This window comes from Columba livia, chromosome 20, assembly GCF_036013475.1.
Source record: "Columba livia isolate bColLiv1 breed racing homer chromosome 20, bColLiv1.pat.W.v2, whole genome shotgun sequence".
Lineage (NCBI taxonomy): Eukaryota > Metazoa > Chordata > Aves > Columbiformes > Columbidae > Columba > Columba livia.
This window is the reverse complement of record NC_088621.1, coordinates 4,422,446-4,449,179: the sequence shown is the minus strand read 5'-3', so window position 1 is coordinate 4,449,179 and position 26,734 is coordinate 4,422,446. Positions and strand designations below refer to the sequence as shown.

Below are 26,734 nucleotides of genomic sequence, written 5' to 3'. Positions count from 1 at the left end.
CTGAGGGGAAGGTGCTGCCCTGCTTGTACTTTGAGTGAGGAGGGGTCAAAGTGGGGGGTTGAAGCTGGTCCCTGCCCATGCAGCATCCCAAATATCTGATCCATGTGGAGCCTGGGCAGGATCCCAGCCCTGTGGGGTGTTTACCAGCTCCCTGGAGGGAGCGTGGTTCCCCCACCACTTCCACTTCATCACCAGCTTATTTCAACCACAGCTCCTGGCTCTGCCTGAGCTGCTGGTGGGGTTTTTGGGATGGATCCTGCCCTGCAGCAGGGGCTGGGCAGGAGTCCCTCTAAGCCCCACTGCTTTCTGCCAGCCTGGTGCGATCCCGGCGCTGTCACGTCAGCAGGATTTGCCGCTCTGGTGCTCCACAGGACCGGCTGGGCCGGTTCTGGCCCTGCTCCCCCAGGGAGCTGAAGCCCTTCTCACCTCCCAGCTGCTCTGGGGGGGCTGCTGGAGGGATCCAGCACACTCCCAGGGGCTGGAGCTGTGCTGTGCTGGTAAAGGTTGCTCCAGGGGGATACAAGCATGCGGCAATCTTCCAGGAAGAGCCAGTGGCCTCACATGGCTTCCCCCTGCCAGCTCGACTTCACGTGGCTGCCTGGTGAGTCACACAGCCCTGCCAGGCTGCCCGGTGTTAGGCAGGCTGGCGACCCCGGCAAGGCTTGGTACTTCCCTCAGCTCCCTTCCCCTGCTCCCCACACAGCCCTGGCTCTCTGGAAGAGCAGATGAGGAAGAGCGGAGAGACCCATCTGTGGGAGTGATGGGGTCTTGCTGGTCACGGCTCAGCAGGGTGCAGGTGGGCTGGCAGGACCCAGCAGGCTTGAGTGCATCCCTGGAGGGTCCCTAGAACAAAGCAAGTGGCAGAAACATGCTCCCTCCCTCCCCAGGGACTGCCAGCCCTCTGCTGGGAACAGAGGCACAGCCTTTCCCGTAGCCCTGTCCCACCCATCTTCCCCCTGACACAGAAAAGCTGGCCTAAGCGTGCTGCGGCAGCAGTAAATAGACCGATTTTAATGCACATAACACCCAACATCACCATGGGAAGGATTTGTCTTTTCCCTTGCAACCTTCTCAGGCCACCAGCTGCGAAATGCAGCTGCCCCTGGCACCCCAGCTGCCTGCACAGAAGCCGGCTTGGGCTGCTTCTCCCATCGGCCATGTCCCTGGCTTCAGCGGCATCCCCACAGCTTGGTGAGGCTGTTGGGCTGGTCCAGCAGGGAAGAGCTTTTAGGCTACAGAGAGGGTGAAGGCAGGGCCCGGGGCCAAGGAGTGAGCCCTAAGGCACATCAGAGCAGGTTTGGAGAGCCCAAAACTTCCAGGAGCCGGAGCCCGGGTCCCCCTCAGCGCACACATCTCAGTCTATCAGAAACTTCTCACCATCCACATCTCTCCCCGCAGAGCCCTTGTGTAGGGAGGGGCAAAAATCAGAGCGGAGGAGGCGAGAGAAGTACATGAGAATCATGGCATCGAGCAGCAGGAGGTTGGCAGCGAGGAAGGCACCCTGGCCCTGGATCTCCACGTAGCGGATGAAGTACCAGGTGAGGTAAACCTGGGGCGCCAGGCGGAAGATGAAGTACATCACCAGGTTGACGTACTTGTTGGCCTTGTAGAGCGCCGGGGAAGGCACGTTGCTCATCTTCAGCAGCATGCGGAAGGTGAGAAAGATGTTGCTCACCTCCACCAGCAGCAGCAGCACCGCCGCCACCATGAAACGGCCTGTGATGATGAGCGAGACGAAGGCAGAGATGGCCTGGGAGGGTGGGGGAAGACACAGCAGGGTCAGCTCTCCCCCACTGTGGGGGCTAGTCCGTGCTTGCTGGGGTTTTGGCATACATAGTGCTGCTCCCTGCCACCCAGAGGTCCCACCAGCCCCCCCCAGGCACCTGGGCTAAGGGAAAACCAGTCTGGAGAGCCCATTCCCCTGGGACCAGCTACACCTCCTTGTGCTGGGGAGCTGGGACCAGCCTCCAGCTCTTTCCCTCACCCGGTGCGGCAACCTGTCTGGCTCCCGGCACTCGGAGCCAACACTGGCAGGCGTCCTGCCCCGCCGGGCGCCCTCGCCTTGATGCACAGCCAGGGCGAGGCGGAGGGAAGGGCTCCGGCTTGCCCCACCGTAGCGCTCAAAACCTGCATGGGCTGAGCCCCGGGGGCCGTACTCACCATGGCATGGTGCACCAGGTACTCCCAAGATGAGCGGGACTGGTGGCTGAAGATGATGTCAAGGCTGTCGTGGATGAAGTAGCCTGTGGGATGAGGGAGAAGAACAGAGGGGGTCGGGCTTGTGCATCGTCACCTGCCGTGGTAAGGGGGAGCAGTGAGGAGGGGGAAGGTGGCATGACCACATGCCAGGTGTGGGGAACGCCTCTGCCCTGGCTGAGTGTTGGGAAGCGGCCAGGCCCTAGGGCTGGCAGCCTGGGAGCTCTGTGTTTGTGGTTAAAGCAGGAGGCACAGAGATTCGCTCGGCACTTGAGCCGGGGGCTCAGCCCAGGTGGGTGGGCTGGGTGAGGCTGAAAAGGCATAGTGGGGTGGGGTGGCCATGGCCATCACCCTGCCTGGCCCCTTACCTGAGGAGAAGCAGACCAGCAGGTGCCCTGAGACGCTGTAGCCGTCCTCGATGTTGGAGAGCAGCTCCGGGGAGTGCCAGAGGCTGCGGGAGAGGAGGGAAGGGGGGTCACTTGGGTATCAGTGCGGGGACCCTGACCGCCCCGCCCCGTGCCTCCTCCCCTGGGGGCAGCGCCCAGGGTCGTGCTCTCGCTGGGGCTCGAAGCCCCGGTCAGGATGTGCCCCATGCCCCTGCCCGCAACCCGCGGTACCTGAAGAGGGCCCATAGCCCTGCCAACACGGAGTGTGCGAAAGAGACCAGGAGGTTCCACCAGCGCCAGGCGCGGCCGGGGCGGCTCCGCACGGCGGCGGGCTGGGGCAGGGCCAGTGCCGCCCGCCGCAGCGCTGCGAAGATCGCCACGCTGCCGCCCACCAGCGCCGCCGAAGCCGCCCGCCAGCCCGGGCCCATCGCGCCCCGCTCCGCCGGGCCGGGACAAGCGGCGGCGGGCCGGGCGGGGCCGGCGGGCGGGGCCGGGATGTCCACGCCTCCCATCATTGGTCACGCCTCCCATCATTGGTCACGCCTCCTATGCTTGGCCACGCCTCCTCCGTTTGACCGCGCCTGCGCGGGAGGCGGCGTGAGGGGGGGGCTGGGCGTATGTGCGCATGTGCGCGCGCGGCTTTGCACGTACGTGTGCAAGGCGCTGCTCGTGTCTCTGGAAGGTGTTGCACGGGGTGTGGCGCTTGTTCCTGCTGAGCGCTGTGTGTGCGCGAGGCGTTGCACACATGCAGGGCGTTGCACGTCTGCACCGAGCAGCACAGGAGCGGGGACACAACGCTTTGCGCAGCTGTGCTGTGCCCTGCACATCTGTGCCGGTACCGCACAGCTGGCGTGGGCCGCGCACATCTGTCCTGGGCTGCCCGGGGGGTGGTGGCGCCTGGCACGGTGGGGATACCGGGAAAACCAGCGTGCCGTGGAAAAATGGTGGATAAATGGGTTGGGAGCCCAGCGGCTGGGTGTGCACAGCGAGCTCCCACAGCCTGCACGGACACTTGGGGGGGATCGGGGCGAGGTGGGGAAAGCAGGTGCCCCCGAACATCAGCGCGGCAGCGGGGTGAGGCCGGTTCTGTGGGCACCGCGACACGGCTGGTTCCCGTGTGGGGGTCCTGCCCCATCGCTTCCCCCCAGTGCGGGGCGCCGGGCTCTGGCTGACCCCCCGCCCCGCGGTGGGCCGGGCTGGGTGTCGCTAGATGGCAGCATGGCCACGTGGCCTGGGGGTGGCACTGCCACCGCTGTCCCCGCTCCAGGACAGGAGCAGCCACCTCCGTACGCAGGGCATAGAGCCCCCTCCGCGCTATAGGTGCCCCCATGGCCGGCTCGAGGGGTGCTCGTGGTCCTGGGGGTCTAAAGAGGGTTGCGGGGGCAGGGAGGGGACCTGGGGCCTTTGTGCCTGGCCTTACGGTAGCACAGCCCCCCGGGATGGGTGCGACCCAGACTCGGGGCTGTGGGGCAGGAGGCTGCTGCGGGCATCGCCGCTCTTTGGGGGTGCAGGACGTTCTGCTGGCACCCCCAAGGCTTGGGACGGCAGGTCCAGGGCACCCCAAACCCCCCTCCCAAGGTGCTGCCCCAGGGGACCTGGCTCCCCATGAAACTGGGGGATGCCTTGGTCTGGCATCATCCGCTCTCCCGGCCGAGCCCCATCTTCCCGCAGCCCCTACACGAATGATGCTGGGGACGGGCGCGGCACGCGGTGTTTTGTCTGCCCGCGGCCGCCGTAGCGGCTCCCGGAAGTGTCTCCATGGAGACAGGAGGAGCTCGGGTCCGGCCGGGGCGGTGATGGAGAAATACGAGCGGATCCGGGTGGTGGGGAGAGGGGCCTTCGGGTGAGGGCGGCCCCGTGGCACGGGCGTGGGGGAACTGAGGGGGGTCTCGAAGCCTTTTAACCGTGGCAACGCGTGTGTGGGGAGCGCCGGCTGTGTGGCACCGCGGGGTGGGAGACCGCAAGCCCCATTACCATGGCAACAAGGCGCACGGGCCCTATCGCCATGGCAACGGGGAGGTCAGCCGGCGTGTGGCACCCTGGACGGGGGGGGGGGTCCAAGTCCTGGTTGTTTCCATGGCGATAGGGTGGCTTGGCACTGGGTGTGTGACATCCGGGGGGGTGTGTGGATTGCAGGCCCTGTTACCATGGCGAGGGGGGGTGCAGGCGCCGTGTGTCAGTACAGGGTGGTGGCCAGGCCCTGTCGTCCCCCCGCCACTGCTGAGGCCTTGTCCCCATCCCACAGCATCGTGCACCTGTGCCTGCGCAAGGCCGACCAGAAGCTGGTGATCCTGAAGCAGATCCCGGTGGAGCAGATGAGCAAGGACGAGCGGCTGGCAGCGCAGAACGAGTGCCAGGTCCTCAAGCTGCTCAGCCACCCCAACGTCATTGAGTACTACGAGAACTTCCTGGAGGACAAGGCGCTCATGATCGCCATGGAATATGCCCCAGGTGCGCCCTGATCTCCTCAACTGGTCCAGGGGATGCCAAGCCCTCAGGTCTCCTTGGGTCAGGCTGCTGTGGCCCTGTGTTGTGATTTTGGTAAAGATCCCACACCTTGGACCACCAAAGGGTCCCAACGTGTGTCTGGAACAGACGTTGTAGAAAAGGATCTGAGGGTCCTGATGGGCACCAAGTTGATTGTGAGTCAAGTGACTGATCATTAGCACAGGTTGCCCAGAGATGTGGAGTCATCGTCCTTGGAGATATTCAAAAGACAGGTCATGGTCCTGGGTAACCAGCTCTTTGTGTCCCTTCTTGATCGTGGGACTGGACCAGAGAACCTCCCGATGTCCCTTCCACCCTCAACTGGTGTGTGATTCTGTGATGATCTGCTTTACGCCTGCTAATCATGTCAGAAGCAGAGAGATTCCTATCACCTCTGTCACTGCTGTCTGCCCTTGGTTTGCATTTCACAAACATTTCTCTTGATCAGCTCTCGGCCACGCTGCTGGTCCCACAGCTCTGTGTGGGAAGGTGTGATTTATAATGAGATTTACTGTGGAATTTAAGATGAAATCAACATTTACATGAGGGTTCGTTAAAAGTTGTGCCTGAGACGTGAACCTGGACCTCCCCTTCTCGACAGGGGCCTCTCAGTGCCACGTGGCCTCTCGGACTGCAAGAATTCTCTTGTGCAGAACAGGCTTATCTTGTTCTGCCATCGAGGTTTATGTCCTTCTCCAAGAGCTGTAATTTTAGCGTTTCTTTTCCTGCTGCCTTTGACACTATGTCAACAGTAACTTCTCTCTTGCTGTTTCTTTGTCCCACCAACTGTGCAGCTATTGTTCTCCGCACGGTCCCAGGAGCATTGGAGGATGGTGCTGCGTGTCCCACCAGGCTGTGTTTTTTCTCATGCACTTGGCTTGTTAAGACATCTGTGGCTAATTCTCCCCAGCTTTTAGGCCGGGTTTGCACTGCCCTGTGCAGCCACCCTTGCTGACAGCCCTTTGTTGTTCTTTTCAGGGGGCACATTAGCCGAGTTTATACATAAGCGCTGTAACTCCTTGCTGGACGAGGACACCATCCTGCACTTCTTCGTGCAGATCCTCCTGGCTCTTCACCATGTGCACACCAAGCAGATCCTGCACCGTGACCTGAAGACTCAGAACATCCTCTTGGACAAACATCGCATGATTGTCAAGATCGGAGACTTTGGTATCTCGAAAATCTTGAGCAGCAAGAGTAAAGCCTACACAGTGAGTGGCCTGGCTTTGCAAGGGAACTGCTGACCAAAATTCTGGACTTGTCTCATGACAGTCTCTTGGAAGCTGCTGTAGGCAGTGAGGCTGGATGTAGCCCACTTGCAGTAGGCCCCATCCATGTTTCACAGGCTGCTTTGCTCCTTGGAGTTTATAAGGGCTGATGTCTTCATGCCCAAGTTGTTGCAGCTCTGTGTGCTGCAAAAAGGTGAGAAATGATCTGCCTGCCCACGCCTGGGAGAGGATGGAGTGTCTAGGCCCACTGGTAAAGGGTAGACAAGGTTCCTCCTGCTGTCAGAGGGGATGGATGGTATTTGCAGGCTTGTCTGACACATATTTGGCAACTGAATTCCTGCCTGTGCTCTGCTGTCCTGCTTTGTCGTAATCTCTTCTTTCTGCTTGAGACTTCAGCATCATTTCCCACCTGGTCTAATCTGACTAGACATTCATATCACTCTCATTGCTCTGGGCTCTGATGCTCTCATGCGGATAGGATCAAAATTAGAGGTAATCTCTGTGCAAGGGAGGTCTCTGGAAAGGCAAATCCTCCTGTTTTTCACTGAGATTGTCAGCCAGACGTTGACACCGAGGAACAGAAGCCCAGCTCCACTAAGCTTTGGTTGGTGGTGCTCTAGCCAGTCTGCGCACTGGGCTCTAAACTGAGCCTTTCTCTTTCCACCTCCCTGCCCCAGTTTCACAGCATCACGGCGGATTTCTGTCTCTGCTAGGTTGTGGGAACTCCGTGTTACATCTCCCCAGAGCTCTGTGAAGGGAAGCCTTACAACCAGAAGAGCGATATCTGGGCTTTGGGCTGTGTGCTGTACGAACTCGCCAGCCTCAAGAGGGCTTTCGAAGCTGCGGTAAGAGGGGTATATGGTTTACACTAAACACAGGGAGCTGTGGCCTCTTACAGAGGTGAAAATGTGTGCTTGGATCCCTCTTCTCGCTGAGCCTGAAGGTGTGAAGACAGAGGCTGAGGACTTGTTGCTCCTTGGCCTTGCCTCTGACTACCCAGCCACTGTATGTATCTCTCTTGTTTTTCTCTCCAGAATCTTCCTGCCTTAGTATTGAAGATCATGAGCGGGACGTTTGCCCCAATATCGGATAGATACAGCCCCGACTTGCGCCAGCTCATCCTCAGCATGCTGAACCTGGATCCTTCTAAGCGGCCCCAGCTGAATGAGATCATGGCTCAAGCCATCTGCATTCGGCCCCTTCTGAACCTCTACACTGACGTGGGCAGTGTCAAAATGAGAAGGCAAGTGACACTGCCACCTTAATGTCCCCTGAGAGGGGCTGCCACAGCCCACGACGTGTCTGACGGGCTCACTGTCTCCGTTGTGAGCTCTGAAAAGAGTGTTGTCCCCGTGCAGCTCCTGCATTACCCAACGTGCAGCTGCTGCGGGCTGAGCTTGGCCCTGTGGCTCGGGGCCACGGCAGGTGTGGGCTTGTTGTGGCAGTAACAGTGAATAGAGAGTTGTGAGCTCAGGGGGAAGCAAACTGATGCCAACTCCCCTCTCTCAGGTGGTTCAAAGCACCTACTGAGGTAATTCTTCGGGCTATTCAGTTGTGGCTTATGCTGTAGCTCTGCCCAGACCTTCTGCGATCCAGGACTCTGCAGGACCTGTTGGGCTGAGCTGACATTAAGGACTGGATTTTGGTTTGGCAGGCCTGAAAAACCCTTGGCTCCAGTGCCGACAGTGACCCACAGCCGGACGGGGGGACGAGTGAGCAGCGCCAGGCCGAGGGGTGAGTCCTGGCATGGTGTGATCAACACAGCTCTTTTGGGAAGGATGCTTTCCCTTGGATGTCAGGGGTCAGGAAGGCACTTGAGCTTCTGGAGAGAGGAATTTAAGAGACATCACCTTCCCTGAGTCCTGGAGAAGCCCACAGGCACTGTGACTCTGGGGACCAAGCAGCTCTCTGGGTTTTCAACCCTTGAATCAAGTTTCTGGGGGTGCTGAGGGGGTATGTCCCAGCAAAGGGCAATGCAAGTGGCACTGGTAACAATTAGCTAGACCTGTTGTGTTGCTGCTTCCCTCATTTCTGGGATAAAATACAAGGAGCTTTCCCCATGTGCTTCTCTCAGCCCTGGCTGGGAGTTCCCCAGCAGCCCCTGGATGGCTGGTGTTGTTTCTTTTCCTGAGGAGAACCAGGGATCCGTGTTGATGATTTCTCTTTGACCTGCAGGTGTTCGAGGTGGTTCAGCCAGGACAGGAATTCCTCCTCCACTGTCATCCATCTACACCTGGGGGAGCGGAATCACCACCCCGCTCCGCCTGCCCATGCTCAACACCGAGGTGGTGCAGGTGTCTGCTGGACGGACGCAGAAGGCCGGGGTCACCAAATCAGGGCGGCTCATCATGTGGGAGGTGAGTGACGGGGAGCCTGGGGCAGGCAGTGGTTGTGGAAGCCTCGGGGGTGTGATTCCTGAGGAGGAGACATTTCTGCTCTTTACACCGTCGTGAGCCCCAGGACCGCAGTCCCATCCAGGGTGTAGGTGACACTTCTGGGCCTGTGGGAAGGGGCTCATCTGCGTTCTCCAACCCCGCTCTTGCTGCGCAGAGGTGCAGAAGCTGACATGGCCTCTCTCCGCCAGGCTCCCCCCATGGGTGCTGCGGGAGGCCCTTCTCTCCCAGGAGCCACTGAGCAGCTCCAGCCTCAGTTTGTGTCCCGCTTTCTGGAGGGACAGTCCGGTGTGACCATCAAACACGTGTCCTGCGGTGATCTCTTCACAGCCTGCCTCACAGGTGAGCCGCTGCCTCCTGCCTTCTCACGGCCGAGTCCCAGCCCGTCAGGGTTGGCAGCTGCTTTTGCAAATGCAGCGTGATGGCCTGGGGAGCCAGATCAGAGGGGAACCTGAGAGGAGCACTGGGCTGGGGTGACATGAAGGCCTTTGTGACCTGTAGCATCAGGTGGGGGTCGGAAATGGCAGGCACGGTCTTCCTATGATGCCATACTGGTCAACTTGTTCCCAAAGGTCTGTCTGGTTTGGGGAGGGCCACAAATCTCTGTTTGTTGTCCTGGCTGTGCTAGTGTCACCTGCAGCCAGAACTGGCCTGTACAGTGGGGGCCGCAGTGTGAGGAGCATCAGGGTAGTTCAGCCTTTTTTCTGTCATGTACTCTGAGTGTGACACAGACAAAGCAGTGACCAGTGGTGTTGTAGAGAGAAGTCACCATGAGCATGGCCAGTTGTCCTCAGCCATAGGCAGGCAGGGTCTGAGCCATCCCAGAGTGGGCCAGGAGGCGTTCCAAGTGGGAGGGGAGCGCACACACCAGTCCGAGGCCGTGTTTGTGGAGCAAATCCCTCACAATGGTCCTGTGGGAGCCCTGTTTGCACTTCTGCTGGGGATCATGGCACCAAATGACAGATATGCACCCGGAAAACTCAGTAGGCATGTGTTTGTCCTCCCTCTCCATGGCATTTCCTGCCACCCTTTGGCTGGGCGGCTGCTCAGTGAGCACCTCTGTGTATTTAACACCTTGACAGACTGTGGAGTTAGCAGCTCCTGCGTACACAGCTGCAATAACGTTATCTCAGCGCTCTCCTATCATCTGCTGTTTGTTTGCTGAGCTGTCGCAGCACATCAAGGCTGCTGCTCTCTGGAAGGTCGCTGCAGGCCTCTGGTTCCCCCAGCAAGTTGTGGGTCAGAGTGGGTCCAAACAGAGCAGCTGTCCCGGGAGCCATGGCCAGCTCCACAGGCTGTGCCTGCCTTGCAGGGCCCCACATGTGCCTGTAACATGACTTGTTTCTGCTTTTCCAGATAGGGGGATAATCATGACCTTCGGCAGCGGCAGCAATGGCTGTTTGGGGCATGGAAACTTCACGGATGTAAGCCAGGTTGGTTGTGGAGTGGTGGGTGTGCTGTCCCCCCAGGGTAAAGGGTGAATCGTGCTTTTCGTGGCACGTGAGCGGGCTCATCCCAGCTCCCGGGATGTGCATCCCAGGCGTGCTCTGGCATCTGACCCTCCTCCCCCTCCTCTCCCTGTCACTGCGGGTTTTAAAACACCCAACCTGCCGCTTTCTTTTTTTCTCCTCCTCTACACAATGATCCCTTTGAGCGTGGGGGAAGTCAAGAGCTGCCTTGTGGTTGCTGTTGGCAGGCTCCCAGCTTGGAGCCTGCCTCCAATCACACACCTGCCTGCTTCACTCTTGGCCTGCAGCTGCCAGGGTTCACTGAGAAAAGTTATTTTTCAAAAGAGACAGTATTTAAAGAAGAGCTGTGTGTTTCCGATTGGATTGAACACCAGGGCTGAGGGCCCATTCCTCCCTTCCAGCTTCTTCCTCGCCTGCTCTCGGATGTGGCAGCAGCCGATGGCTTCCAGCCGAGCCCAGGGACTGGTGCCATTTGTCACCGTGGTCAGCTGGCTCATTCGTTCCTGCTCCATCCGGAGCTGAGCTGCTCAGTGCTTATTGCTGGGGAGGGGAGACCAGTTGGGAGCAGCAGCCAGATCCCAACAAATGGTGCTTTTCACTTGAAGAAGATAATGAGAATGAGGCTCGCTGTGGCGAGGTGTCAGATCTAACAGCAGGTCACAGCAGGGCTTGGGCAAAATGTAGAGATCCTGGCCTCTCCCCACCCTAACGAATATGCAGCTGATAGCTCACAGCTCCTCTGCACAAGAGCTTTTCAGCCAACCAAGCCCCTGCCTGCTCAGAGTGTGCGTTAACAGCCCCTGGCACTCCCCGCGTGCGCAGGGGGGCGAATCCCAACCCTTTGGCTGATTCCCTCTCCAAACCGTTGTGCTGGCTGCTTTCTTCCGCCCCAGAGATGTTTGTGCTATCTTCTGTGCTGTGTGCACGTAGTCTCTAAACCCTTTGAAGACTGTTTGGAACAAAAAAAAAAAGCCAAATTCTCTGGTGTTTGTGTTGGATGAAAACTGGGATGCTGCCAGCGCTTGTGTTGAGGCTGGGGGGGCCGGGTGGGAGGGATGGGAGCAGCCGGGCAGGCTGGGAGGTCTCGGCTGACGGCTGCTGCTCTTCCCCTGCCAGCCCAAGATCGTGGAGGCCCTGCTGGGCTATGAGATGGTACAGGTGGCCTGTGGCGCATCTCACGTTCTGGCGGTTTCCAACGAACGGGAAGTGTTTGCCTGGGGCAGGGGGGATAATGGTAAGAGATGTCTTGCTTTGCAAAACAGGGCTTGTGCTTTCCATTGCCTGTTCCCACTCCCCTCGCCAGCCCCGCTTGCCCGCAGTTCTCTCCAGATGTGCCTGGTTAGGTGGGTGTGGAAGAGTTGCAGCTGCTTCACCGCATACCAGGGCCCCCGCGCTTTGGGTTTTGCTGCCTTTCCTGGTGATGGGTCCCAGGCTGGGCTCTGTCGATGCCGTTGTTCATGGGGGTGTGCTCAGGTTGTGTGTTGCCATCAGCTGTGCCCCGCTCTGCTCCTTTTGCCAGGTCGGCTTGGGCTGGGAACCCTGGAGTGCCACAACTCTCCCCAGCAGGTCACAGTGCCCCCAGAGCACGAGGCTCAGAGGGTCATCTGCGGCATCGATTCCTCCATGGTCCTCACAGTGAAGAACCAGATTCTTGCTTGTGGGAGCAACAGGTAAGGGGGTGAAGGTCCGTGTTCCAGAGCTTGTCCACAGCCTCCTGAGCCTGTCCAGCCCAGGAAGAGCGAGCGGGAGGCTCTAGAAGACATCTCTCTGTGATCCGACTTCCCAGCATCCTGCTGCTGGGGCAGGATTTGTCTCTGGGGTGTCTGTACCAGGCTGCATTCAGCCAGCTCTAAACTGTGCTTTTCCCCATGCAGGTGTAACAAGCTGGGCCTAGATAGGATCAGCTCAGCAGAGGAGCCTTCCGCAGAGGACCAGGTGGAAGAAGCCACCACGTTCGTGTGTGCCCAGTCGTCCCCTTTGAACCAGGAGCCAATCGTGTGTGCTGACATCGGTACAGCACACTCAGCTGCAGTCACAGGTGAGGGGTGTGTGCCCAAATCCCTGAGGGGGACACCTACATTTTCACTGTTCTCCTGCCTCTGGTTCCCATGGGCAGAGGCCTCACAGATGCTCAAGAGGCATCATGCTCTTGATGTTGGAGCTCTGTGGAGCAGGATGTTCAGCATGTCAGAGAGCAACGGCCTTCAGGGGCTTCAGTGCATCCTCAGTTGAAACCCGGTTGTTTTTCTCCTCTCTGTTCTCAGCTTCTGGCCAGTGTTACACCTTTGGGAGCAACCAGCATGGGCAACTGGGCACCAACTCAGGCCGCAACAGCCGTGTACCACACCTGGTTGTGGGGCTCCAGGCAATGAAGGTCACCGTCGTGGCTTGTGGGGATGCCTTCACCGTGGCCATCGGAGCAGGTAAGGCTGAAGCCCCTGTGTCCTGGGTTGCAGCAGGATCTGGCTTTCCTCTGCCTGTAATCCATGCTGTGGCCAAGGCAGACCCTGGAGACAGCCCAGAATGGCACTGGGGGGCTCGGAGGCATTTGCTGGTGAGCTCTGTATGCAGCAAGATGTGTATATGCTTCTGCAGATGGCGAGGTGTGCACGTGGGGGAAAGGAGCCAGGGGACGCCTGGGCAGGAAGGACGAGGAAACGGGAACCCCAAGGCCGGTGCAGCTGGAGGAGACGCATCCATACCTGGTGACCTCTGTAGCCTGCTGCCACGGGAACACACTGCTGGCAGTAAAGCGTGAGTAGAGGCATCGTTACTGCGATTCCTGCCCTGAGGACCCAGCCAGACACAATGCCTTGTGACCAAAGCTGTACTGAGTAACCCTGGCACATAAGCTCTGTGTTATTCTAGTCCTTCTAGAGCTGTAGATGAATAGAAAATAACTCAAATCCCATACAAATTCCCCCCCTGTGCAGCATGGTGACCCTGCTGCTTACACAGGGCTGGGGGAGCAGAGGGATGGCAGAGACAGTCTCGTGCACTCCCAGACAGGTGGGCTGGCCAAGCTGTGACTGGTGGGGAGCTGGTGTGCTGGCAGTCCACCGAGTATCCAAAAAGAGCAGCTCTCTAATTGATGCTGCTGAAATAGAATCTGAGATTTGAGGCGTCATTATGGCTGCTGGCTTTCCATTGTGGTTTGGAAAAGATAGTGATGGTTTTGTGGTTCTTCTCTGCTCGGGCCAAAAGCGGCATCGTTGAGTGGTTAAAATGTGCCCATGGTGTGACCTGCCCTTCCGTTGCCTGGATGTAGGATGGGAGCCTGTCCCAGACTGCTGGAGGGCCCTTTCTTCCTCCTCTACCAGCCTGATTATGGCCTCGGTGCTGGGCTGAGGGATTCCAGTCCCAGCCCACTTCAAGGAGGCTAATTACACCCTGGAGGGGAGGAGGCCCAGCTGACTGCCCCAGCGCAGCAGAATAGACCCTGTTTCCCGTTCTTTCCCTGCAAGTGCCGAGCTCTCACGTGATGTGTGCTGCCACGTGAAGGGGACGCGGAATGGCTGAGTCCCCAGGCCTGGGAACAAGTAGAGCATTTGTCATGGGAGTAAAAGGGTTTTGTTTTTGCAGGCTGCTCGCCCCTTCCGCTGCCGGAGTCACCCTGTGCCCTGCGGCAGCTGGTTTGCGGGCTCCCACCTGCAGCTCTGTCAGAGTGAGGGCTCAGCACGTAGCCCCACTGCTGTCCCCCTGCACTGCCCCGTCCAAAACCTTGACCCACCTTCCTGGTACTGGAAGGACAAACTCAGCAGCAGCGGTGTCAGGGCAGCAGCTTTGCCTGCTCCCGCGTCCCTCGGTGACCAGGATGCAAAAAGAGCTGAGAGCTCTGGAAAAAGCTCAGTTCTGACTCTGGACTTTCACACAGCTCAGTCTGCCTGGAAACCTCTCCAGAGAGAGCACGAGAACTGGTGACATGTTTGATGTCATTGCTGCTGTCAGCTCTGGCTGTGATCTGGCCTGGAGAAGGTGCTGGCACAGGCGAGTGATGTTCCCTCTTTGGTGCGGCAGTTCGGCATCATTCTGCTGTTTTCAATGCTGTTTTTAACTGCCTTGGGCTTGTGCCCGCTTTATCGCGAGGCCGCTGCTGCGCCCTTCTCTCAGTCCCACTGCAAACAGAGGAATAACTGGGAGAAGCTGGGCGTGCTGGAGAGGAGGGTGCAAGCCCCAGGAGATTGCATTTCAACTGCTTGTGCCACTTCTGAGGTCTTGCAGCAGCTTCCTTGTGCAGTGGGACAGAGATTATGGTGCCCATCTGTTGGGTGTCTGGCCTGTGTGGGGCAGGGCACTGCTCCCTGTAGCTTCATCACAATGGCAATTTACAGCTTATCCTTGGTCCTTGCCTTTTGTGTTTCAGCTGCCGCAGAAGAGTCACCTTCCCAGTGAGTCTGAGTTGAGAGGGGCCGTATCCAGCCTCATGGAGCTCCAGCCTGGCTTGGACCTGCATCGCCAGGCTCGGGAGCTCCTCAGCTGCGCTCCGAAGGCAGCGAGCAACCTGGAAACAGGGAGCTCTGAACGATGGTTCCCACGGAACCGGAGCTGGTCTCACTTGTCAAATCAACACTGCGAACCTCCAGTGCCTTAAGCTGTTGCCCTGGACCTGCGGTGGGGCGGACATCCCTGAAGCTGCGGTGCTGCGTTCAGGGGTTTGTGCTGGGGCTCTGGCCCTCCCTGCTGGAAGTGCCTGTGTAGAAGGGTGAGGAGCACAGAGGTTGTTTTCCTCCGTGGAAACCGTCTCTGGTTACAAAGCCCAGGCTGACAGCTCGGTGTCTGAGAGAGCTGTCAGCCTTTGCGCAGCGGTGTCTGGAGTTAGGGCCCCAGGCGCTGCGCTGGGTGACTAAGTGCAAACCTCTTTTCTAATTAGAGAAGCCTGTCCTTTCCCATCCCCCCGCCCCCCCCCCCCTTTTAAACATTTCACCCATTTGTTGAGCTGTTCATCACGCTTTTGAGGGTCCTGGCTTGCACGGCTGGCCGAACCCAGCACGAGCAGTCCTGCTTGCTCTGCCGAAATGCCGCCTGGAGCTTTCCAATTACAGCCTCCCCTGGCCCCAGGAGCTCACCGGAGGATCCTCCAGCTGACATTTGTCCTCAGGCCCCTAAATCCTGCTGCTGACCAGCTCCCAGGCTCCCAGCTGAGCTAGTGGAAAGCAGCAAAACACAGTGAGCAATTGGCAGTAATTGAAATTTTTAACCCACATCTCCCCAGGGAGATGATGAGTTTTCACCAAGGATCCTTTCTGCAGGCAGGAGGGGGCACATCACGGTGTCACAGGCACGAGTTACATTTTTCATCTCCAGAAGGGTCGTTTCCTTTCCTTTTTTTTTTCCTCCTCTTTTCTTTTTTTAACTTACATCTGCCCTGGGCCATTTTTTGATGAGCTTCTGTCTCTGATCTGTCTGACATTGCAAATGCTCTTGCCTTTCACATCCATCTTTGTGCTGTTGCCAATCTGTTGTGTATAAAGTCAATGCTTTCATAAGCTGGCTGAGATGAAATCTCTCTAATTATTTTTGTGATTCTTTCCTGTTTTCAATGAGGGAAACCTCGCCGGGCTCTGGTAGGAGCCGACTGATCCTTCTGTCGTGTGAAAGGTGATGAATTTCTGCTGTTCTCTTGCTTTTTCCTCCCAGGCTCCGGCTCTAAGGGAACCGGCAGAGGCGTGTGCAGCCCTGACAGCAGACGCGGCCTCCCTGTTTGGCTCCTGGCAGGGTGGGTGTGCGGGGTTTTTCCCTGCCGTTTTTGTTTCTTGTGGAGCTGCCTTTTCAGGCGGTTACACCCTGCTATCCCAGGAAGCTGCCTCGGCGTTCAAAGGCTCTGCCAGTCCTTTGGCACTCGCCTTGTGCTGCGGGTTACAGGGACGGCTCCCACAGCCCAGTGTCAGTGTTGGGGAACGTGTTCTCTGCTCCCAGACTGTCCTGGGCATTGGGGTAATTGCAGGGCTGGGTTAAATTGCCTCCAAGCCCCTCTGGGATGCTGTGTGTCCTACTTGCACTGAGCTAGTGGCAGCACCAGCTCCCACAGCAACAGATTTCTTTTGGCTGTGTTGTGCTCAGCTCTTGGGGTTCCTTCGCCCCACACCACATGTAAATACATCCCATAAGATCACTGATCTGCTGGTGTTGGGTGGGTTGGTTTATGGCTTAATGATGCCTTTGCATGGCAGGGGCTGGAGGTGTCACTGGCTTGAATACTGGGACCCTTCACTCCAGGCTGGGGGTACCAGTACAGACCAGTGTGCTTTGTGCTGGGGGCTCGCAACAAGGGCTGGAGCCCTCGGGATTTCGCAGCCTGTGTGCTTGGTGCATGAGTTCAGCTGTGAAGCCCAGCGAGATGATTTGAATAATTTAATACCGGGCTGTGACCAAGCCTGGAGAAAAGGGTAAAGGAAACAAAGAGGCCCCCAGCCCTGAGCAACAATAGCTCTTGAAACGACAAGCTGAGGCATGTCCGCGCTGCCGGAGGCAGAGAGCAGCCTGGGCAAATAGGCCAGTTGCATTCCTCACGTCTGCTGCTTTGTTTCCCTGCAGAAGCTCCCGGTGCAAACTGCAGGTTTCAGGGCTTCTCCCTTTATCCATGTTTTGTTCTGGTGGTGGATCAGCCGCGTCCCCTTGGCTCTTCCCGCTGAGGAAGGCAGGGATGGAAGGGAGCGGGTAGGGAGGTGGTGCGGGGGTGAGGCTGCTTGGGCTTGTGCATCCCAGCCAGCGTGGTCCCCTCTGGTCATTGTCACCCAGGGAAAGCCTGACCCCGTTGCTGTGCTCGTTAAGATCCTGCGGACCTGGAGCCACCGCTGCCAGCAGGAAACAGCCCAAACCGCCGGCTGATCCCGCAGCTGATTCGATTTGATTCTTGCACCTCTGTTGTGGTCGTATCCCCATTCCCACCAGGCTTGGCAGAAGGTTTGGTTATTGTCCGTCTGTCCAGCCACCTTGCTGCCCTCACCTCTCACCTTTCCTGGGCACGAGTGCCCAGAAGCAGGGACAGGAGTCTCCCCACTCCTTTCCCTGGGGCTCCTTCCCCACCTTAACACTAGTGGAACATTGGTTTTCGATCCCTCCCGTTTAAGTTAAATCCGAGGCGGAGGGCTGGAGCAGGGGTGCAGGGCAGGGAGAGGCCGGGGGAAGGAGGCAGGAGGCCTCCCCGAGCCCAGATGGGTTCAAGGATGGACCCATTACAGGGGACAGCGAACATATCGAACATATCGCCTGCACAAAGGGAATTGCCCTGCCCGGAGGTTGAGTGTCGCCTTTGTGCGAGACAAACGCCCGGCTGTGATGTTGAGTGCGGGGAGGGCTTGGTGAGGGAGAGGGGAAAAGGGGGAGATCTTTGTTTGCAGGGTCTGACACCTCCCAGCCGTCCTGCCGGCACAGCCAGCGCCTTCTGATGGTTTTGTCAGCTCCTGGCTAATTAGCGGAGATGCTCTTTAGTGAGGTTAGGAAAGAAAAATTTTTAAAACATCAAAGAGAAGCAGTAAATAGTGATAGAACTCAGCTCTGTTTCATGCCCGTCATCGGAGACAAAGCCTTTCTAAGCTTGCAGGAGCGGTGTGTCCTGTGCCTTCTGTTGGGGGGGCCCGGGAGTCCCATCGCCCCGTGGGCCCGTCCTTTTCTCCTGAACCTGGTCCCACAGCCGTGTCCAGGGATGGTTTTTAGACAGGGCCGGGTCGCAGCGTGTTGGGGCGGGTGTCTGGGGCAGTGTGCTGCGGGAGGCCAGCCTGGCCCCAGGGCGTGCGGGGCTTAGTGGCAGAACCAGACGGACCGATCCTGCCCTGGGGGGTTCACGGCTCTGAGCAAACCAGGGTGGGAACATCTCAACTCCAGTCTGCCACCCCCGTGGCAGCTCGGAGGTGCCCACTGCACCCCTCTGCTCTCTCCTCTGTTGCCCGCTGACGTTTGTTTTCACGTGTTGTGTTTCCAGGCTCACTGGGAGCTGGTTAAAGTTTAGCTTGCTGCTCTCTGCCATCTGAGCAGGCTGCCAGCTAGTCACACCCCTCGGAAAAGACCCCACGATGGCTGTTCACCCTTCGTGTACCCCAGTACAGGCTGCCCTGCTATTTGGGTGTCAGGAGCTAAAGCCAGTGGCAGGGTAACCCCAGAAATCTGCCACCCATCCCCTTCTTGGCAGCTCCGGCAGCGCGAGCAGGCTGCCTGCCTTCCCCCCGGGCTGCTGGAGGGTTTTATTTTAAGCAGAGCCTCGCGGGGAGACGAGTAACGTGAGCTCCTTGAGTGACAAGTGATAGAGCTTGACTTGCTTAGCGTGTCCCCCAGGAATCCCTCTCCTCTGCCATTTGCTAATTGAAAACTGCTAACATTTGGGTCTGAAGCAACTGCCGCCTTTAATGGGGAGCGGGGCTGGGGCGTGCGTTGGTGGGACTAACACATGCTCGCAGCCTGTCATCTGCTCGTCTCCATCTCTAGGGAAAGGGGCAAATATTCCCATATGCTGCTCTGGTTTCTGAAAGAGTGAAGTGGGGGCTGGAGCCAGACGGGTTTTTCTTTTATTCTCCCTCCTCCAAGCCCTTGCTAGAAGGTTAGAAACCCCCAGGCTGGGGGGCTGCTGTTGGCTGCAGCCTGGGGCATCAGCTCTGAGCAGGATGAAGCCACAGGAGCGTGTGTTCCCCCTATTCCTGTGGGGGGGGGTCAGGGCAGACCCTCCATGTCCTGCTCCGTGTTGCACCCTGCCATGGGTGCTGGCTGGAACATGGGTCGCTCTCTGTGGCAGGACTGGCTGTGTGAACTGAGCCAGCGCTGCCAAGGAGGGGACACAGGGTCAGCAAGGACAGCACTGAGTGTCCCCAGCCCCAGAGCCAAAGCCCAGCCCTGGATTAGGGGAGGCTGTGGCTGGGCGACCGGGGGGATCTGCAGGTTGTGCACAAGCCCCCTGGGGGACTGTGGCCGGTGTGGTGCTCCCCAAACCCTTGGGGTGACTGTGCTCAGTGTGGTGGGTCCCAAACCCCCCCGGGGTGATTCTGCTCAATGTGGTGGGTCCCAGACCCGCCGGGGTGACTGTGCCCGGTGTGATGCTCCCCTACTCCCTGGGGTGACTGTGATGGATACAGTGGGTCCCCAAACCCCTGGGGTGACTGTGCCCGGTGCGGTGGGTCCCAACCCCCCTGGGGTGGCTGTGCCCGGTGCGGTGGGTCCGCCCCCAGCCCGGATAGCTCATTCCCGACCCGCTGCTCCCCGCACCCCCGGGATGTCGTGGCCGCCCCAGCCCCCCCGGTGCGGTCGCGGCGGGGCGGGAGGCGGAGCGGGAGGCGGTGTCGGTGCCCGGCCCCGGTTGCGGGGCGGTGTCAGGCCGGTTCCACCGCCCCGTCCGGCCCCCGGGCGGAGCCGGGCGCGGAGCGCGGAGCCGAGCGGGGCGCGGAGGAGGCGAGCGGGGCGCGGGGCGGCGGGATGCCGGGCTACGACTACAAGCTGCTGGAGCGGCCGCGGCGGCGGGTGCTGTGCCCGCTCTGCGGGAAGCCCATGCGGGAGCCCGTCCGCGTCTCCACCTGCGGCCACCGCTTCTGCGACACCTGCCTGCAGGAGTTCCTCAGGTGAGCCCCACCGTGACGTCACGGCCGCCCCTCCATGACGTCAAACCGCGCACCCCTTCCTCCATGGAGCGCCCCGGTCCTTCCCCCGACACGGGGTTCCGCGCCCCGGGGGGCAGCGAGGGGTTCCCCCGCCCCAAACCGGCCCCAGGCGCCGCTGCCGGGTGCGGGGCCGCCCTGCGCGCCGGGGAGCCCCGGGGAGGGGTGCGGGGTGCCCCGGGGTGCGGGTGCCCGGGACGGAGAGGGGCGCGGGGTGTCCCGGGATGCGGGTGCCCGGGACGGGGAGGGGTGCGGGGCGCCCGGGGTGCGGGTGCTCCGGGGTGCCTCGCGGTGCCCCGGGGCAGGGAGGGGGTGCGGGGCGCGCCCAGCCCGTGGCAGCCGCCCCGCGGGGTGCAGCGGCCCGTGGCCCCTCTCGGTGAGGAGGAGGAAGAGGAGCGCCGGGTGAAGCCCCGAGCGGCGAGTTTCGAGCGCTTGCAAAGATTCGTGCTTAACTCCTTCCTGCCTCGGCCCTGACGGAGGAAGCGATCAGGGGGTGTGGGAGGGGGGATCCGGCAACCCCCCACACCGTGAGCACGACCCGGCCGTGGGTGCGGGCTGGGAGCGAGAGGACAGGGCCCCTTCCCACCCCGCTGCGGTTTGGCCGCCCTGGCCCAGGTACCGGCAGCGGATGGGGCCGGTGCTGCCCGGTTGTTGGTTGCGGGGCCAGGGGTCCCACAGCAGCACGGCGAGGGGGTGTCCGCGCCACCCGGGCTGGGCATGTGGCGCTGCGAAGCGTCACCCCAGGTCCCAGTTTCCGCTGCCGCCTCCAGCAGCGCCTCGCCCCTTCGAGGCGACCTTTGCTCGGGCCGGGGGCCCCGCAGGCACCGTCACCGTGGCCAGTTTCTGCGAAACCGGGCGTTCCCCGGGGCCCGTGCCAGGCAGCGCCTCCGCTCCTCTCCCGCACCCGTCCCGCGGGCACCTCGGCTCTACTGGGGGGCCGGACACTGGGGTCCCCACACCGAACCCTTCCTGTTTGCACCGGATCAGGTTTGGGGGATCTCATGGGCTGAGCCGTCCAGCCCTGACGCGGTGCTGGCTGGGTGCTGGGGTGGGTGCCAGGAGGTGCTGGGGCTCCCCCCCCGTCACCTCCCTGCACCCCGGCACACCGCGAAGGTCAGAGGCAAGGACGGTCCCCCGGGCGCTGCCTCAGCACATTCCCTGCCCGGCCGAGCGTGAGGAATGGGGAGGCTTTGTTGGGGATTAGGCGCTGGCCGTGGGTCGCCATCCCAATTCCCCGCCAGCCCCGACACCCCAACACCATGCACAGGGTTCAGGCAGCACCGGCTGCCCCCGGAAAGGTGGCAGGGCGGATGCCAGCCGTGGGGTGATGCTGGCCATGGGGTGATGCTGGCCACGGGGTGATGTCAGCCGTGGGCTCCCCGGAAAGGGCTGGGTGCCCAGCCCCAGCTGGGAGCAGTTCATCTCAGCGGGTTCCCGGTGACTCTCACGGCAACACCCGTTGCAAACAGCTGGGGCATGTGGCAGGGCTGGATGTAGCCGTGCCCCATCGGGGTCACGCCACGCAGCATTGGGCTGGTTTTTCTGGGGGTCACTTGGCCCCCCCAGCACAGGGGTGGTGGCTGCAGGGGTTGTCACCGTGCCGTGCCCGGGCATCCCAGGCCAGCGCGTGCCAGGCGGCTCTGCTGGCTCCGTTGCGCCGTCTCGCATCCGCTTGGCAGCCCCGGTTGAGGCCGTGCCGGCGCCTGCCAAGGGCAAGCGGTGATTAGATGTGCAGGGGACGCGGACGCGCAGGGTGACCTCGTGGCTTCGTCCACAGCCACCTCGGGGACACCAGGGCTCAGGGGTCCCTGTGTGTCCCTGCAGCGTGTCCCTGCAGGCAGCACCCATGGTTTTCCGCCCCATTGTCCCTGGGGCGTGGTGTATGGGGTGCCACCCTCACGTGTCCCCAGGCACAGTGTCATGGGCGCCAGCGGTGATGGTGGCTCCTGGCCAGCTGTGTCACGGGCCAGGCTACCTGTTTGACTCCACCCTGTCCCTCTGCTCCGTGCTGCCTCTCTGCGTGTCGGGGCTGAGCAGAACCATTCCCACCCTGGGGACAGCTCTTGGGAGGAGCACCCCGTCCTGGGGACCTAGTGGGATGGGGACCCCTCTAGGGCAGCCGCCTGTCCCCCCATCCTGTCTCACCATGGTGGCTGGTGGGGCCGTTTCCTGCAGAGTGGAAGCCCCGGGGCCACGCATCCGGGCTGCACATCTGGCGCCCAGCTGTTGCTCCCCCACTCCTCATTGGGCCCCAGCACCTGGGGCTGCGGGCGCCCGTGGCCTCCGCCGGCACCGCTCTTGGCCAGCCGCCGGCACCCTGCCGTAATCCCCAGGGACCGCGGCGGGCGAGGGGGCTGTGGGCTCCAGATGGTGCTGCTCACAGCGGCTGGCCCAGGCCCTGGGGACCGTGGCTGCCGTGCCGGGCTGGGCGGGAGGGAGGGGCTGCCGGGGGGGGGATGTCTGGCGAGGGCATTTCCCAGCTCAGACAGATGGAGTGGGATTAGAGCTGCGGCTCCCTGAGGGCCGTGTCTGGATTTGGCATGGGGTGAGCACTCAGCGTTGGAAGGGCAGGATGGACATCCGGGGGTGGGATGGTGGGGACCCTATGGGACATAGCTGCTGTGTCACTGGTGACACGCTGTCCACCAGCCCCAAGTGATCCTGACCCCTCTCTGTGTCTTGCAGCGAAGGTGTCTTCAAGTGCCCGGAGGACCAGCTACCTCTGGACTATGCCAAGGTGAGTGAGCCTGGCATGTGGCCGCGGTACCCGCTGCGAGGGGATGTCCCCATCACTGGGGTACCCACTGCGAGGGGATGTCCCCATCACCAGGGAACCCGCTCTGAGAGGATGTCCCCATCACCCGTGTCCCCCTCCAAGGAGCTGTCCCTGGGCCCCGCACACCCGCCTGGCACAGCCGCGCCGGCCTGGCACGGGCGCCCGTGCGGAAGCAAAAGCCCTTTGTGCCGTGGGGCCGGGGAACGGAAACGCGCTCCCGACAAAGGGCACTTGTTCGTGTGTCGGCGGGGGGATCCGGCCCCGGGCAGCGTGCCTGCGGCTACCAGCCAGGCTGGGCCGGGGGTCCGTGTGCCCCCAGCCTGGCGTGGGATGCTGATTCCCCGGCGCTGCCTCCCCAGATCTACCCTGACCCAGAGCTGGAGGCGCAGGTGCTGAGCCTGACCATCCGCTGCATCCACAGCGAGGAGGGCTGCCGCTGGACCGGGCTCATCAAGCACCTCCAGGTAGGGTCTGGCAGGATGTGGGGGCTGAGGCTGCACCCCTTAGACACCCCCTCACCATCCCTGCACCCCCCAGGCCCATCTTGGCACCTGCGGCTTCAACGTCATCCCCTGCCCCAACCGCTGCAGCGCCAAGCTGAGCCGCCGGGACCTGCCCGAGCACGTCCAGCACGGCTGCCCCAAGCGCCGGGTCAAGTGCGAGTTCTGCGCCAGCGACTTCACCGGGGAGGCCTTCGAGGTGGGCAATGGGGTGGGGGGAACCGTGCCGGGGGGCATGGCTGTGGCGGGGACACTATGGGGGACACAGCTGGCAGGGGTGTCGTGGGGGACATGGAGGCACCATTGGGGTATAGCCAGGTTGGGGGAGTGCAATGTGGGGTGCAGTGTGGCCATGAGGGGCCCCAGATGGGGTGCAGGGAACCATGGGGGCCGTAACCCGGCCATGGGGACAGAGCCTGGGTGGAAGAGACCGTGCAGGCGCAACCAGCCTGTGGGGACAGAGCCAGGCTGGGGGGCACTATGGGGTCACCGCATGGCACCATCCCTGGCTGGGCTGCCCAGTGTGGGCAGCCGGAGGATGACATTGCCATGGTCCCCAGGGCCACCAGGGCACGTGTCCCCAGGAGAGCGTGTACTGCGAGAACAAGTGTGGGGCCCGCATGATGCGGCGCCTGCTGTCCCAGCACGCGCTGTCCGAGTGCCCCAAGCGCACCCAGCCCTGCACCTACTGCGCCAAGGAGTTCGTCTTCGACACCATCCAGGTGAGATGGGACCCATGGGGACCCTCGTCCCGCTGGCTCCCTGCACGGGCTGATGACCACTCTTTGTCCCCAGAACCACCAGTACCAGTGTCCCCGGTACCCCGTGCCCTGCCCCAACCAGTGCGGGACGCCCAGCATTGCCCGGGAGGACGTGCCCACGCACCTCAAAGAGAGCTGCAGCACTGCCATGCTGCTCTGCCCCTTCAAGGACGCTGGCTGCAAGCACCGGGTGAGTGTGTCCCCAGCCCTGTGCTGGCACCCCTGTCCCCATCCCACTCTGGCATCCTTGTGCCATCACCACCACGGTGTGCCTGTGCCCCAGAGCGTCCCCACACCGCTCCTGACGTGATGTCTGTCCTGTCCCCTGTGGTATCCCTATCCTGCTCTGTCCCATCCATGTCACTCCATGGTGTCCACATCCTTCTTCTGCCTCACCCCTGTGTCACTTTGCCACCCAGGTGTCCCCACGCCATCCCAACCAGGGGTCCCTGTGCCATCCATGTCCCCACGGCATCCCTGTGCCATCCTGCTCCAGCACCCTTGCACCCCAATGACATCCCCACTGCATCCTTCTCCTGTTCTGTTCCACCCCGTGTCCCCACGCTGTCCCGTGTCCCCAGCACCCCTCCCCACTGATGGTCCTGCTGTCCCCACAGTGCCCCAAGCTGGCCATGGGCCGACACCTGGAGGAGAGCACCAAGGCGCACCTGGGCATGGTGTGCGCCCTGGTGAGCCGGCAGCGGCAGGAGATCCTGGAGCTGCGGCGGGACATGGAGGAGCTGTCGGTGAGCAGCGATGGGACCCTCATCTGGAAGATCTCTGACTACACCCGCAAGCTGCAGGAGGCCAAAGCCCGCAGCAACTACGAGTTCTTCAGCCCCCCTTTCTACACCCACAAGTACGGCTACAAGCTCCAGGTCTCGGCGTTCCTCAACGGCAACGGGAGCGGGGAGAGCAGCCACCTCTCCGTCTACATCCGCGTGCTGCCGGGCGAGTACGACAACCTGCTGGAGTGGCCCTTCTCCTACCGCGTCACCTTCTCCTTGCTGGACCAGAGCGACCCTTCACTCTCCAAGCCCCAGCACATCACCGAGACCTTCCACCCCGATCCCAACTGGAAAAACTTCCAGAAGCCAGGGGCTTCGCGCAGCTCCCTGGATGAAAGCACCCTGGGCTTCGGCTACCCCAAGTTCATCTCCCATGAGGACATCAAGAAGCGCAACTACGTGCGGGACAACGCCATCTTCATCAAAGCCTCGGTGGAGATCCCTCAGAAGATCCTGGCCTGAGCCCCGGTGCCCCGGGGGGCACAGAACATGAGCCAGGGGTGTCCCTGGTGGTGCTGAGCCCCTGCCTGCAGCTGGCGTCCCTGGCTTGGGGACGCTGCCGTGGCCGCAGCTGGTGGCTCTCAGGTAGGCAGGGGATGGGGCTGTCCCCCCCACATCCCTCCTGGGGCTGGGACCCCACTGGGCAACCCCGTCTCGGGTGCCTGGGGGTGCTGGGGGGCTGGGCCCCCCCAAAAACCCCTCACTGGGGCACCCAGCAGCCCCCCAAGCCTCGCTGGGGACCCCACAGGACCCCACTGCCCAGAGCCATATTTTGTAAACTGGTGCCCCCCGGGAGCACTGTTGTTATTTATTACCCGGGCCGGGGCTGCTGCCCCCTCCCCACCTCTTTTTTTTTCCAATAAACTTTTATTGTATTTATTACGGCCGCCTGAAGCTCCTTCCACCCGGCCGGGGACGGTGGGGGGGACACCCACTGGCACAGGGGTGCTGGAGCAGCAGGTGCTGGGGACAGGGACAGCCAGGCTGGGGGGCACGGCGGGGTGTGGGGAGTAATCCCTGACCCACATCCCACCAGCAGACGGGCTCAGATGGAGACGGTTAATTCGGTAATCGCCGAGGCCCGGGTGCTGTTGTCCTGCAGCCCCCCCAACCCCTCGTTAGTGCTGGGGCAGTTACAGCTGGGGGAGAGGCAGGGGTGCAGAGCAGGGTGGGCAGTGCTGGGCGCAGGAGGGGGTGTTTTTGGGGTGCTGGTTGGATCAGGCCCCAGGTGCATCCCCCCAAATCACCCAACACCCATGCGGGGGAAGCGGGGGGTCGCCATCTCTGCAGACTAATCCCACAATTGCATCAGTGCAGCCCTGGTTTAACATAATTAGCCCCTAATTAGCTGCACCCCAGGGCCCTGGTGGGACCCCAGGCAGCTGGCTGATGCCGGCCCATTCTGCTGCCCAGTGCCAGCCCGGACTGGTGGCCATTGCCAGTCCTACACTGGAGCCAAATGAAGTCTGTACTGGTGCCTGATGCCCTCCCATTATGTGCCCATACCAGTCTGCACTGGTGCCCGTACCGGTCTGTACTGGTGCCCGTATCAGGCTGTACCGGTGCTGGTACCAGGGCCCTGCGGCCGCTCCAGCTCCCCCCGGTGGTACCAAACCCACCCACACCCCCAGTTCTGCTCCTCCACGGAGCACCAAGCGCTGCTCTGCCGGGACAAAGCGAGTGAGGAGACCCCAGAACATGAGGGAAAAGCAGCAGCCAACACCTGACCCGCTGGTGTTCTTTATATGTACAGTTTCAGCTTTTTTAATATTTATTATGTGTATATATATACATATATATTCTTGTATACACACACGCACTTTATAGGCCCCCCCGTCCTACAGCAAGGTATTGTCAGCCTCTTATTGCACCCCAGTTACCTGAAAAATAATTAAAAAGTCCCCAGATTATTTACAAATGAAAAACTTCAGCTCTGGTGCTGCGGTGACACCGGTGCTGAGGTGACACTGGTGCTGCCGTGACACTGGTGCTGAGGTGACACCGGTGCTGCCGTGACACCGGTGCTGTGGTGACACCGGTGCTGAGGTGACATTGGTGCTGAGGTGACACTGGTGCTGAGGTGACACCGGTGCTGCAGTGACACCTGTGCTGTGGTGACACCGGTGCTGCGGTGACACGGGTGCTGCGGTGACACCGGTGCTGTGGTGACA

At 61.1% G+C, this 26,734-nt stretch overlaps 3 protein-coding genes across 14 annotated transcripts; 2 read left to right on the top strand and 1 right to left on the bottom strand.

Moving 5' to 3' along the window:
* Positions 1-982: 982 nt before the first annotated feature.
* TLCD1 (TLC domain containing 1) lies at positions 983-3,073 on the bottom strand. The gene is made up of 4 exons (XM_005502136.3): positions 2,814-3,073; positions 2,565-2,647; positions 2,161-2,243; positions 983-1,750 (listed from the first exon to the last, which is right to left on the bottom strand). Exons 1-4 carry the CDS (start codon positions 3,008-3,010, stop codon positions 1,355-1,357), a joined length of 759 nt encoding a protein of 252 aa, XP_005502193.2. The 5' UTR covers positions 3,011-3,073; the 3' UTR covers positions 983-1,354.
* On the top strand, positions 2,154-22,475 carry NEK8 (NIMA related kinase 8). Of its 12 annotated transcripts, XR_010467340.1 has the most exons (17): positions 4,302-4,425; positions 4,828-5,033; positions 6,048-6,280; positions 7,012-7,143; positions 7,333-7,541; positions 7,953-8,032; positions 8,474-8,655; positions 8,883-9,033; positions 10,048-10,124; positions 11,277-11,394; positions 11,680-11,830; positions 12,035-12,198; positions 12,425-12,583; positions 12,756-12,914; positions 14,524-14,862; positions 15,798-15,876; positions 22,424-22,475. XR_010467340.1 is itself a non-coding variant. In XM_065036910.1 (15 exons), exons 2-15 carry the CDS (start codon positions 4,898-4,900, stop codon positions 14,079-14,081), a joined length of 1,998 nt encoding a protein of 665 aa, XP_064892982.1. In that variant the 5' UTR covers positions 2,154-2,301; positions 4,828-4,897; the 3' UTR covers positions 14,082-14,492. The 12 variants fall into 12 exon arrangements, 9 of the variants coding, with proteins under 9 accessions (XP_064892982.1, XP_005502073.2, XP_064892987.1 ...); XM_065036910.1 differs by lacking the exons at positions 4,302-4,425; positions 14,524-14,862; positions 15,798-15,876; positions 22,424-22,475 and adding exons at positions 2,154-2,301; positions 14,035-14,492; XR_010467341.1 differs by lacking the exons at positions 15,798-15,876; positions 22,424-22,475 and having other exon boundaries at positions 3,984-4,425; positions 11,724-11,830; positions 14,524-15,662.
* Positions 15,912-25,445, top strand: TRAF4 (TNF receptor associated factor 4). The gene is made up of 7 exons (XM_065036938.1): positions 15,912-19,702; positions 22,424-22,475; positions 22,874-22,978; positions 23,052-23,213; positions 23,575-23,736; positions 23,810-23,965; positions 24,393-25,445. The coding sequence occupies exons 1-7, from the start codon at positions 19,560-19,562 to the stop codon at positions 25,023-25,025; spliced, it is 1,413 nt and encodes a 470-aa protein (XP_064893010.1). The 5' UTR covers positions 15,912-19,559; the 3' UTR covers positions 25,026-25,445.
* The last annotated feature ends 1,289 nt before the right edge of the window (positions 25,446-26,734 follow it).

Bases quoted from the DNA above. Each gene is read 5' to 3' on its own strand.
- TLCD1 (XM_005502136.3), bottom strand. From the start codon at position 3,010: ATGGGCCCGGGCTGGCGGGCGGCTTCGGCGGCGCTGGTGGGCGGCAGC. The intron at 2,648-2,813 runs GTACCGCGGGTT...CCTCTCCCGCAG, and splicing joins GGGCTATGGGCCCTCTTCAG to CCTCTGGCACTCCCCGGAGC. The intron at 2,244-2,564 runs GTAAGGGGCCAG...CTCATCCCACAG, and splicing joins GCTGGTCTGCTTCTCCTCAG to GCTACTTCATCCACGACAGC.
- NEK8 (XM_021287081.2), top strand. From the start codon at position 4,379: ATGGAGAAATACGAGCGGATCCGGGTGGTGGGGAGAGGGGCCTTCGG. The intron at 6,281-7,011 runs GTGAGTGGCCTG...TGTCTCTGCTAG, and splicing joins GCAAGAGTAAAGCCTACACA to GTTGTGGGAACTCCGTGTTA. The intron at 10,125-11,276 runs GTTGGTTGTGGA...TTCCCCTGCCAG, and splicing joins ACTTCACGGATGTAAGCCAG to CCCAAGATCGTGGAGGCCCT.
- TRAF4 (XM_065036938.1), top strand. From the start codon at position 19,560: ATGCCGGGCTACGACTACAAGCTGCTGGAGCGGCCGCGGCGGCGGGTG. The intron at 22,979-23,051 runs GTAGGGTCTGGC...TGCACCCCCCAG, and splicing joins GGCTCATCAAGCACCTCCAG to GCCCATCTTGGCACCTGCGG. The intron at 23,214-23,574 runs GTGGGCAATGGG...CATGGTCCCCAG, and splicing joins TCACCGGGGAGGCCTTCGAG to GGCCACCAGGGCACGTGTCC.